General features: G+C 50.2%; 1 protein-coding gene across 1 annotated transcript in view; it reads right to left on the bottom strand.

Moving 5' to 3' along the window:
• Positions 1-12,245, bottom strand: part of Efr3b (EFR3 homolog B) — an 81,314-nt gene that overhangs the window by 31,290 nt on the left and 37,779 nt on the right. Inside the window, exon 4 of the mRNA XM_026404048.2 lies at positions 9,424-9,574. Coding sequence (XP_026259833.1) covers positions 9,424-9,574 — 151 coding nt within the window. The remainder of the gene's footprint in view (positions 1-9,423; positions 9,575-12,245) is intronic.

Below are 12,245 nucleotides of genomic sequence, written 5' to 3'. Positions count from 1 at the left end.
TGACATAATCACCACAGTCAAGCTGATTCATGCACCACTTACCCTAGTGACCACTCTCTCTCCTTCTCCTTCCCTTCTGCCCCCTTCCTTTTCTCTTTCCCTCAAGGCCTCCCTCCCTTCCTTCCTATTTTCTTTCTGTGAAAATATTTAAGAAATAACCTAAATATCTAAAGACAGATGAATGAATAAAGAAAATGTAGTATATGTGCACACCAGAGAGTGAGAGAGAGAGAGAGAAAGAGAGAGAGAAGGAGATCCTGGGCTGGGGCTGGGGCTCGGCGGTAGCACACTTGCCTGGCATACGTAAGGCTCTGGGTTCAATTCTCAGCACCATTATAAATAAAATAAAGATCTAAGAAAAAATAAAATAAAAAAAGGAAGGCGATCCTGCCATTTTTGACAGCATGGATAAACCTGGAAGATATTGTACTAAGTGACACAAGCCAGACAGGCACAAATACGGCACAATCTCACTTCTATGTGGAATCTGAAATAGTCAACCTCAGGAAGCAGAGTGGTTGCCAGGGATGAGAGAGGGGACCTGGGGAGGGGCTGACCAAAGGGCACCAAGGGCACGAACCTCTCCTGTTTTTCATCCCTGCCCTCTGCTTCCAGTAGCCCTTCAGGCCCAAAGGGCCCAGGAGAGTTGATTTGGGGGGGGGGGGTGCAGTATTCTTAGGGAGGAGCAAAAGGAGCATGAGGAAATGACCTCATCCTCCCAGAGTCCTTTGGGCTGACTAAGAGGTGGGGCACAGGCAGGATGGGGCTGGAGGGTTGAGGACATTTTCAAACCCGGCAGGTATAGAAATCAGCAGGGACTGGCTAGCCTTGGGGATTCTGCCCCCAACTCTAGTCACACGGAGTCGGTCTGGGGTCTCCCTGGGACAGTCCACAGCCCATATGGAGAGCCCCACAGGCACCGGTCACTGATGGGCAGCCTGACCTCCTCTCCTCCTCACTCCTCCTAGAGGTGCTCCCCATTTGGTGGAATTGTGACATCAAGTCCCCTCCACACTCAGCTTTGACTCTTCTCTTCTTCAAGGTGCTGTGAGCACCCTGTCTGTCCTGCCGTCCAGGCTCCAAGTATTTCAACTTAACAATTACTCTCTGGCTATGAGTTTTAGATTTTTTTAAAAATTAAAATCCACTTTTTAAAAAAAAAATTGTAAATTCTGCGACAACCCTGGGCTAATGCAGGGCAGGACGCATGCACAGGATTTCCTTTTCTAAAAGCCCAGATGGCCTTCCCTAGTGACTCCCAACCTGACCAGCCACGCGGCTAACTGCACGGGAAAGGCCCTGCTTTCTTTCCCCCTGGGACTCTATTTGTCCTTGGAGTTGGGCTCTTCTTGCTCTTCCTCCTGAAACTTCGTTTTGCATCTTTTTCAGTGTTCACTTTGGCCTGCTGCTGGTTCCATGCAAGTAGACAGGACTCCACCCACACAGGCTCCGACACCCATCTCCCACTCCACCTCTAGTCACCTGTGTGACTGGACAGAGGCTGTAACTTCTGAGTTCTGCTCCTCACCTGTACCGTGGGGACCTGGGACCTATGTCATAGGCTGGCTAGGAAGAAGGGGGCATATGCAGAGCGACCAAGGGATGCTTAGGAAATAGTCCTGGAGCAATGGTCACCTATGGCCAGCTCCATCAGCTCTGGGCTGGGCTCCGATGTGATTTGAATCTTGTCATTCTTCATGGCTCCAAACCAGTAGCCCAGATGGGCAGCATGGACTGTCGTGGGCAACCCACCTCTAATGTGACACTGTGGGATGTAGAGAGAGGAAACAGGTGACAGCCACCCCTCACTAACCTGTACTGGAAGGTGGGCACAATCGTAGGGACGATGGGCAGGGGGAGTAGTGTGATGGAGGCCAAGCCCCCTGACACACCATGTTGGGACTGGAAACCACCTGGTGCAAAAGGGTAGAGCAGAGCCCGGCCCTGGGGGGCAGGAGGGGGCTCCAGCAAGACCAGGCTTTAACATGTAAATAAAATAAGAAGATTCAGAAAAGCTCCCTGAGCACCGAACAGCAGAAACGGTGCGAATTCAATGCATATTATTAACAAGGTTCTTCTTCTTAGGGCTAAGGTTTGTAGGGCCCCTGCAGGAGCCAGCACCGCACAATCACTGAATAGCCGTGTTTGCTGGGCGAGGTGCAAACACACTCTAGACGCCACTTACAGATCAACAGCATTCCATTCTGAACAGGCCCAGGAGCACTCATCGTCCCACCCCACTTGCCTGGAAAGCTAAATTTCAAATATATTGTAGTAAGGTTTGCTTTAGTTTAACCCAGGCCTTTTTCTGCTGGAAGCCTTCAAATACTCACAAGGCACCAAGAGCACAAGTTCTTGAAGAAACTATTCATAGACAGGTGTTTCTGTCAGGAACAACCACACCAGGCTCAGCACTCTATCTTTTCTTCTTTCTTTTTGAACTGGGATCTCACTAAATTGCTGAGGCTGGCCTTGAACTCCTTTCCCTCCTCCCTCAGCTTCCTAAGCAGCTGGGATTATAGGTGTGCACCACTGCACCCTGCTTCTGTGCTGCATACTTAATGCCAGGGGTGACGTCAGCCACATGCACATGCAGTTGACCTACATGCTCTAAGAACCATACAGCAAATGCTTCCATGGACTTGCTGTTTACACCTATGTCAGTTCCTTCTAGCTGCATCGCGTCTACCTATGTCTTCACGTGGTCCTCTCTTCTGAGTGTCAGATGTCCCTCTGCTTCTCTTAAAAACATGCTTGGGACTGCATTTAGATCTCTGAGATAATTCCGCATAGCCTCCCAATGCCAAGATCCTTAATTCAATCCTATCTGCAAAGCCCCCGCTTAAATACAAGGTAAGAGGTTCCAAGGATGAGGGCGAAGCTTCCTACAGGGCTCCATTTTCAGTGAGTAAGCAGGACCTACATTGCTCCTGTTTAGAAATAGGAAATCGAGGCTTGAAGAGAGCGAAGGTATTATTGCTCCAGCTCAGCCACTCACACTGCATGGCTCTGGGACTCAGATTCAGGAATTCTGACACTGGGTTCCATGCTCTTTGCCTTTTGAATTTTAATGTACATTAAAACTAACTGGGGAGTTTCTTTAAAATGCAGATTTCTGAGACATTTTAAAATCATCCCTACGATTGTGCCCACCTTCCAGTACAGGTCAGTGAGGGGTGGCTGTCACCTGTTTCCTCTCTCTACGTCCCGCAGTGTCACATTAGAGGTGGGTTGCCCATGACAATCCATGCTGCCCATCTGGGCTCTTGGTTTGGAGCTATGAAGAATGACAATTTGTTTTATTTATTAAGATAGAGCAACACTAATCTGTTGAACAAGACTCTATGAGGATAGGGCTTAGGTATCTGCCTTCTTAAGCCTCCCCTACCTCTTACCCTGGAGATTATGAGGCAGGGGTTCTACAGCCCTGGCGTGAGCTGGACCTATAGCTATAGACACGTCCCCAGGCTGGCTGGGACGAGCAGCACATGGGGAAAACCTGGGGAAGTGTGTCGTTGGCAGTGAAGGTCAGTGAAGGCTGTATGGCCATCTCCTTAGAAGGAGAGAACCAGGGTTGAAACTAGATTGTCTGGGAGACTGCACTACAGCTCCTTCTCTGGATGACAGTGTCCTCCACTCCAGGGCCCAGTATTGCCTGGGGGACTGCAGCCTTGGGGCTCAGGCTGTTGACCATTCCAGTCCCTTGTTCTGCCAGAGCTCCCGCTGTGTTACAGGGTCTGGTGCAACTGCACTTACCACCAGTCCTGAACCTCCTATAAAGAGAGTGTGTGGCTGGGTGCAAGCCTGTAATCCCAGCAGCCTGGGAGGCTGAGCAAGTTCAAAGCCAGCCTCAGCAAAAGCAAGGTGCTAAGCAACTCCATGAGATCCTGTCTCTAAATAAAATACAAAACAGGGCTGGGGATGTGGCTCCGTGATTGAGTACCACTGAGTTCAATCCCCCACTTACAGCATTAAGGGTGGAAACAGGGCTGGCCTTGTTGGCACCAGGCTCTGTGAGCACCCTGGGGACCCCTCGGCTTGATGCTTGATGGGAGGAGCTTCCCCGTGAGCCTGTAAACACGAAGCCAGACACATCAACCCAGGTGGACTACCTGCAGGGAGCACTGGCCTGTGTCACTGTGGGGCAGCTCCAAACAGCCCACCCCACGCTGCTCCTGAGTCTTCCAGGGGTTGACACAGGGGCCAAGTGGGATATTTTGGTGAACATGATTTAGAGGTTCTGACAGGGGCACTTCAAGGGGCTATGTGCACTGTGGGATTCTACCTGGGAAAGGGGCCCCAACCTGGCTCAGACATTGTTGGGACTCTTGGGCTTTCCAGTAAGTAAGGCCTTCATCCCTCTTCCATGACGCAGTGTGAGGTGGGTCTTGGAATCAGACTACATGTTTGAAACCCAACTGTTTATCAGTAGGATTATCTGGGGCAAGTAATAAAGCTCCCTGAGCCTCAATGTCCCCATCTGTAAAACAAGGGTCACATAATAAGGGAAGTAACTAAGGACAGAGTAGGGATGAAGAGCAGGAGAAGAAGATTAACATTAATAGGGATGAGAGGGGGGAGGGAAAGGGAGAGAGAAGGGAAATTGCATGGAAAGGGATGGTGATCCTCAGGGTTATACAAAATTACATACAAGAGGAAGTGAGGGGTAAGGAAAGAATAATACAAGTGGAAGAAGTGTTTTACAGTAAAGGGGGTTGAGAGAGAAGAGGGGAGGGGAGGGGAGGGGAGGGGGGATAGTAGAGAACAGGATAGAGAGCAGAATTCATCAGACACTAGAATGGCAATATGTAAATCAATGGAAATGTAATTGATGTAACTGATGTGATTCAGCAATCTGTATACGGGGTAAAAATGGGAGTTCATAACCCTTTTGAATCAAACTGTGAAATATATCAAATTAGATGTAATGTTTTGAACTACCAACAATAAAAAAAAAAAAACAAGGGTCACATAAGCACCCACTTTTTCTGCCTGACTTGACAGAGCTCTCTCAGCCCTGCCTACCATGCTCACGGTTGCCTCCCCTGGTGCATCTTTGACTGGCTATCCTGAGTTGTCACTGGGCTCCACCTGTGTGACTGACTGGTCACTATTTTTCTAAATGCATGAGACAGCAGGGACTTCCTATCTGCTTCACCTCTACCATTGCTCATTCACACTTTACCAATGACTTTTATTTAAATGCTAGTTGCCTAATGCATGAAATCATGGGAGAATAAAGTTGGGTTTTTGTTTTATTTTTTTTTAAGATAGAGCAATGATGAGGAAGATCTCCATAGCAACAAACTGAAGATACTGAACATGTGACTTTTCAAAGGCCATGGGCACCGCTAGGGTCACTCTTTCAAGATCAAAGTTTCAGCTCTTGATATACAACAAAGGGTGCCAAGCTTGCTGGAGCCGATGGATCACCCACCCTCCGGTACTGGCCACAGGAGCCACAGTTGTGTGAAAGCTGAGAGTTACTAAGGGCCTCGTTAAAAAAGAGAAAGCAGACTCCAAATATTGACACTGCACACACAGCTCTCCCCTGGCCTGAAAAAGGGAAGCGGAGCTGTGTGGCTTCGCTTTGGCACCAACCAAGTGTCTCTAAGCAGAGTTGGCCTTTCGCTCTCCTAGAGATGGGCCGTCGGAGCCAAACGACCTCCAGCTGTCAACAACAGCTAGGAAAGAGAGGGAGAGGACACGGCAGGCTCTTTTGGTCTGTTTTCTTACCGGAGGGGAAATGGGACCTCCCTCTTGGTTTCGGAAGACAAATCCTAGCTGGAAAGCAAATCTTGCAAACCACATGGTTGGACTTGCATGCCGCCTGCCCCTTTCTCCTCACTGTCCTCCTTTAGAGCAACTCCCTAAGCAGCTTTCACTACAGCCAGAGAATAGTCCCTAGCAACTTGACCGCGTCCTGCCAACGTCCTGATCGCCAGCCAAGGCATGGAAATTCCCTACCCCCAAGGACATGCTCTCCTGACTACCCACGTTACGCCATCCCTCCTTCAAGAATCTTTGCAAAACCAGCCACGGTTCCAAGAACTCTGGGGACACTCTCTTGTCCTTGCTGCCTGTCAGAAGCCAGCCCCTCTGTCCCTGAGTGGCCCCACAAGGCCTGCACTCAGGAAGTTGAGACCTGGGGATGCACCAGCTGCCTCTGCACCCCTGTTCTGTTGCTGACCCCTCTGACTTAAGCATTCCTGGTCTTGCAGTTCTGAGCCACCAGATCCCCTGGAACCTGCCTTCAGGAGGTTGGTCTCCAGAAAGTCTGATGGGCATTGGAGACGGGACCGTTTCTAGTCCACAGATGACAATTAAAACCACAGAGTTGAGGACTTTTCCAAGGGGAGCATCCAGGGTGAAAAGGTGGTGAGGTGCAGAGCCTCGGAGACCACGGGCACCTCAGGGGCGTCACTCACACCCTTCCCGTGCCTCAACCCTTCTCCATGTTCAAGGCCACAGCGCAGCAGCTTCAATCTCCCTCTGTCACTCTGCTTCTGTCAGCACATCCCCCCTGTCTGACCAATCCTCCTGTGTCCCTCCCATAATGACCTGTGATGACATCAGGCCTGCCTGGTCAGTCCAAGACATTCTCCCCATCTCAAGCTCCTTAGCTGGACCACATCTGCAAGGTCCCTTTTGTCACTAAGGTTGTCCAGGAATTAGGATATAGACATCATGGTGGGAAGTTCACCCAGCCTCCTAAGAAGGACAAGCCACGTGGCAGAGTCAGGATGATGGCCATGGAAGTCAGAGGCGTGTGAAGAAGGGTGCAAAGGAGAAGAGACCCGAAGGAGAAAGGCATCAGGAGGAAGGTGCGCGATTTGCAAGGTTCCTATAGATTTCTAGCTGCAAGGGCAGAATGTTCTTTCCCAGTGGAGAGGAAGGCTGCTCCCACCCTAACCCCAATCACCCAAAAGGGGGACACCACAGCTTGTGCCTCTTGTCACCAGCCTTGGTGCAGCACCCAGCACCCCCAAGAAGTATGGTAGAGAAGTGGGAGTCTGTAGGTTTCCCACACTCTCCAGGAGATTGTCATTGGTCAGGTTCGGGGACCTTGAAATGGGTAGGGTCAAACCCAGGGCCTCACACATACTGGGCAAGTGCGCTACTGCTGAGCCCCAGCCCCAGCCCAAGGCGGAAGGTTTGTTTTGAGCTGATTGAGGCAGCTAGACCAGGTCTGAGGAAGAAGCTACAGGGAGGTAGAGTTGGTGCAGGGGGAGGCTTATCCTCAACTTCTCACCCTCAAGACCACGGGCCTCCTCGTGGCGGACGGAGACTGGTCCCAGGGAACATCCGCCCAGGGGCTGGGTGCCAAGGCTTGGGCTGTGGGGAGAGAACCCCACACCGGGTGGGACGTGGCAATAGGCCTCTGGCCTTGCAGAGTCTCCAATTCTGCGGAGGATACAGGGGCTGAACAACTCACCAGCTGAGCTAGCTGTGTAAGCACAAAAAGTTACTTGACCTCTCTGGACCTCCCTTTCCAGGCAGAGAAACCCAGCAAAATGAAGGGTTAAATGGGTTCATTTTTTTTTTCTTTCTCTCTCTTCTCTTTCTTTTCTTAGTAGCAAAACCACTTATCTAAATTAAAAAAAAAATAGTTTAAAGGCATTTAGGGCCTGGTGAAGGAGGAGGAGAGGGCCCAGAGCCTTCTATTTCTCTTCCCTCCACTTCTGTTCCTTCTGCAAATCCCGGAAGACCTTGGTGATCCTCGTAGGCTAAACTTTCTGAGCTTATGTTAAAGATTGGCATGCTGGCAAGTCTAAAACGAAGAAGAGTCAAAGAATGCTCTTCTCAGGAAGGCTCCGGGAGGTCCCTGGTTAGAGACAAGGACGCTGGGAGGAAAGGCTGTCCCCAGATCGGGGTGTGAATCTATGGCCATGTTTCCCTAGTTGACTTAGAATAGCCCCCCTCCATCCTCGACCTCCCTTCACAGGACTCTGAATTTTCAATGCTCTAGTGAATCAAATGAATCAAACCCCTACCCTGGGCTAGGATCTGCTGTGGGAAAAATGAGAGCTGGCAGCCACCTGTTCCGCGCCCCTGTGGATGCACCATGGCTAGTTTATTTTCCATTTAGATGTTCCCTGGAAGACTTGTAGTTATCTTGAACAAGACAACTAAAACAGTATCTGAAGCTGTTGCCAGGGCAACCTGACAAAGGACTTGGCCCTCAGCTACTGTAGACGTCATCTGTCCAAGGCAGCTGGTGCACAGGGAGAGGGAGGGAAGGGAATAGGCTGTCACTCCTGGTCCTGGGAGAAGATGTTAGAAGATACTTTTTGTTAAACCAACTTCTGTGGAACGGGAAAAAGTCCTGATCTGCACAACAAGAATCACCAGTGTCGGGCTGGGAACGAGCAGGAGAAGCTTTCCACCTTTCTCTCTGCTCTCCGTAGGTAGATAAGGCCCCACCCAGACCTGGAAGACAGTCATATCTAAGCTGCTTGAAGACTCAGAGCTCAAAGCATGCCCTAGAGGGAGGGATGAGGCCAGAAGGCCAGTAATTAAAGAAAGCGTCCAGAACCTTCAAGAATGTATCGACACACAGATGACCCAGAGTCCTCTGATAGCTGTTCTCTCACAGATCATAACCTCCCACAAGAGCAGCACTTGTACTGAGACCAGCCCCGGCAGGGCCTGCAGAGGCCAAGTACAACCTGCTGGTGGTGTGGACGGAAAGACGGAGGCCCACGAAAGCAACCTGTCAGGGCCGCACAGCTGAGAAAGGGCAGAAGGCAGTCAGGAGCCCAGGGCTTTGCCACTTCTCTAGTGTCTTCAACCTGTGGGTATCAGTTGACCCTATGTATCCTGGACCAGCTTTCACAAGATGCCCTTTGGGATCCTGGGTTATGAGAACCCTGGGTTATGAGAACCCTGGGTTTCCTTTTGATCTACGTTTTTATCTCTGGGGGGCCCAGTTAAATTTATTTAAGAGAGCCATCTATTAGAAAAAAAAAATTTAAAGATCAGTCTAAAGATAAGTTCCTTTGATATTGTTGATGGTTGTGCAACTTGTTGATATACTAAAGCTGCTGAAGTGTGTGCATTAAAATGGTAAATTTTATTTTTAAAAACTATTTTGTTATATGTTCATGGAGATGATAATATATAAATTATACAATATTTATCTATTTATTTTATTTTATTTCGTGATGGTGAAGTTGCTGAGACTGGCCTCCAACTTGCAATCCTCCCGCTTCAGGATGAGATGCTGGGGTTACAGGTGTGTACCACTGTGCCTGCTAAATTACGTGAGATTTATTTAAATTAGAAAGACAAGCCGTGGATTGTGCTTAGGGTCAGAAACCAAGGAGGAACAGAACAGAGCAGTGCTAACCCCGAGGTCTCCCACCCCCACCCCCACCCCCACATCCAGGCTGGGAGACCCCAGGGCCCCTGGCTGTTCCTTACCGAGTTGGTGCCAAGGATCTGCAGATTGGGCTTCTCTGACTCCAGCAGCTTGGCCACCATCTTGAGGAAACTCTCCACGAAGAGGTTGATGCTCTGACAGTGGCAGGCCATGAGCAGCTGGTCCAGCGCCTCCATGGCGATGCACACGTACCTGGGGAGAGGGGCACCGTGACCTTCACCGGGTGCCTGCCCCTCCCACCCCTACTGCCTGGCTGGGGAGAGCCTGTCGTGGATTCAGTGACCCCCTGGGCTGCATCCAGGAGACTCCACCTCAGCCTGCCAGTGTCTGGGCAGCCAGTCCACCCAGCACCTGCCCAGAACAGAATCAGGATGAATTAGGGCTGCACGGGGGCTTTAAAATGGCTGCCTGAAGTCTGAAGTCAGGTTCATATGCTGCATCTATAATAAAGGAGGAGTTCAAACATTTCTTCATCTTTATGTCTTGATCCAAATCATATCGGTCTTTGACTCTGAGTACCAGGCAGGTATTTTGAAATTCTTGATTAGCTACTCTGTGTGTGTGTGTATGTTAACAAAGTTTGGGTAAATAAAAAGAAAGTACTGGAAGTAGGACTATAGGACAATTTCTGGCCCCACAATATTTCTGGTGGCAGCTGCCCAGTGTCAGACACTGTGGTCAAACCGCCTCAGATGTGAGCCAGCAGCTTGGCAAATGCAAACATATAAAGTTACGGTAGTCATGGTGTCTTCTAAAACTTTTTTTAAAGATGTCAGATACCAGTTCTTAGGTACCTTGCACTGACTTCTATACCAAGCAACCATTAGGGAAAAAAAAAAAAAAAGCCTCTTTACTTTTTTCTTTCCTCATCCCTGGCTCTCCCTAGCTTTGCCCTTCAGAGAGGTCACAGTCACAGCCCAGGAAACCTTCTGTGCCTTGCAGACCTGGTCCTGGCATATTGCAGGGCGCTGTGGGGGCCAGAGCGGCAGACCCTGAGTGCTGCGAGGCTGGGGAGAAGCTGACAGGTTAAGACAGCCCACCCTGGTGGGGAGGATCGAGGGAAGACTCTCGGGGATCACATCCACATCTCTCTGTATGAAGCCATCTGCTGGCATCTTGCCATTATTTTAGAGTTGAAATGAGGTAAATAAAGGAAGGGTGGGGCGGGTGGGGTTAGGCAAGAGAAGAAATCACAAGGCTTGGATTACTCCTTTTCCTTTTCCTGGTGGGGGGGCGGGGAGAGAAAAATAAAAATTCCAGAAGATCTTGATAAGCAAAAATCATCCTTGGTTAGGAAAAAAAAGCTACTGACCAGGACCAGAAATTTTGATGGAAAGTATAAATCACGGTAGAAGTAAAATTGAAACACAGAGTAGTAAAGAAGTATAAGGCCTAGTTCTTTGAACAGACTGCCCTGTGTTCTCGATCTCTGATTCCAGTACAAGGATGGCATGACTGTCACGTGAAGTTTTCCACGTATTTTAGAAAATTGAAGCCCCCCAGCCCAACGTTCTCCATGTTTGTTGGACTTTATCATAACCTTCCCAAGCATGTCTGGTCTATTAAGCAGAAGCTCTCAGAAAGATCAGAGCTTGGGGTCCTAGGGCTGTGTCTACTCAGCAGGACCATGGTCCGAAGGTTACCATCAGCAGAGATCTGACCTGGTGCTGTGTCCTGGAAGGGGGTCCAAAGCAGCCACAGGCCTGGGAATCTGAACTGGCTTACAGTGGGTTAGGAAGGCCAGAGTGGACTACAGACCACAGCAGTTGATGACAACTAACCCCCCCAGAAGGGCTTCCCAGTAGGTGAGGCCAGTAGAGCCCAAGGTGTCTGGGATGGACTGGGTGGGGTTCATGGGCAGCAGAAGGGACCAGGGAACATTTGACAGTCTACAGTAGGAGGAAGTCACGGTTGGGGACCAAGCCAAAGGTGAGCTATAGTCACCAAGGCAGATACATAAGGGGCCTGGTGCTTAGGAGAGAGGCAAGTCCCTTATCCCGAGTCCTAGGAGAGGTAACTGGTTCCACTTGGACCCTTGTCCTCAATCAGGAATGGCTCCTAAAACCAGGAGGAGGCGTGGAGCCCCCAGGGAAGGAAGAGTGGGGTCCATAATCTGGGAACCAAACTTAGTTGGAGAGGAAAGGTAGATCCAGGGTCGGGGACTGGGATCAGCAGGCAGGAAGAGGGGGCATATTTACTAGGGCCAGTCATTGCCCAGGAATCACTCAAAGGACAGTGGCCTTGACAAAGAATCTCTTATTCAGGGCAGTGTGAATGTATTTGGTCAGCCTGCTAAGGACGGCCCACTCTGGGTTTTAAGTCCAGAGGGAAAGAAACGGAAGGGAAGGCTGGCCTTTCTCGTCCAGAGGGTCTGCAGTATGCTTGTCTAGAGGGTTAGCCATCCTCCTACCAACCTCAGTGTCCTTCTGGACAGTGACCCCAGGTCAGCTCTGAGCCAAGGTCCTCAGGTTGGAGTAGCCTAACCTTCCTTGGCCTCAGTGTCTCTGTCCCCAGGAATCAGCCCTGGGCTGGTTGACAGTTCCGGGCATTCGGGAGTCTGACAATGTCTAACATGGCACCCTGCATGCCATGGTCAATGCTCGGTGGTCACTGTGGATCAGCCCAAGTCTCACTCAGCACTGCTATTACCGCCCCTGCTCCCCTGTTTCTAGGGGGCGTTCTAGCAGTTGGGTTGGGCTGGAAAGGAAATGCACAAAGAGGAAGGAGAGGAATAGAAGGGTCATTTTTTGCTGCTCTGCGGTCGCTGCCTATCCTCTTCCCTGCCGATGACCGACATCTGGAAATTGACTCTTACCCTCTCTGCCAACACCTGGCTTTCCTGATGCCAGACACCCGTGAACCA

The sequence above is a fragment of the Urocitellus parryii genome, chromosome 12 (genome assembly GCF_045843805.1).
Source record: "Urocitellus parryii isolate mUroPar1 chromosome 12, mUroPar1.hap1, whole genome shotgun sequence".
Taxonomy (NCBI): Eukaryota; Metazoa; Chordata; class Mammalia; order Rodentia; family Sciuridae; genus Urocitellus; species Urocitellus parryii.
Note: the sequence above shows the minus strand (reverse complement) of the source record. Positions and strands in the feature narration are given on the sequence as shown.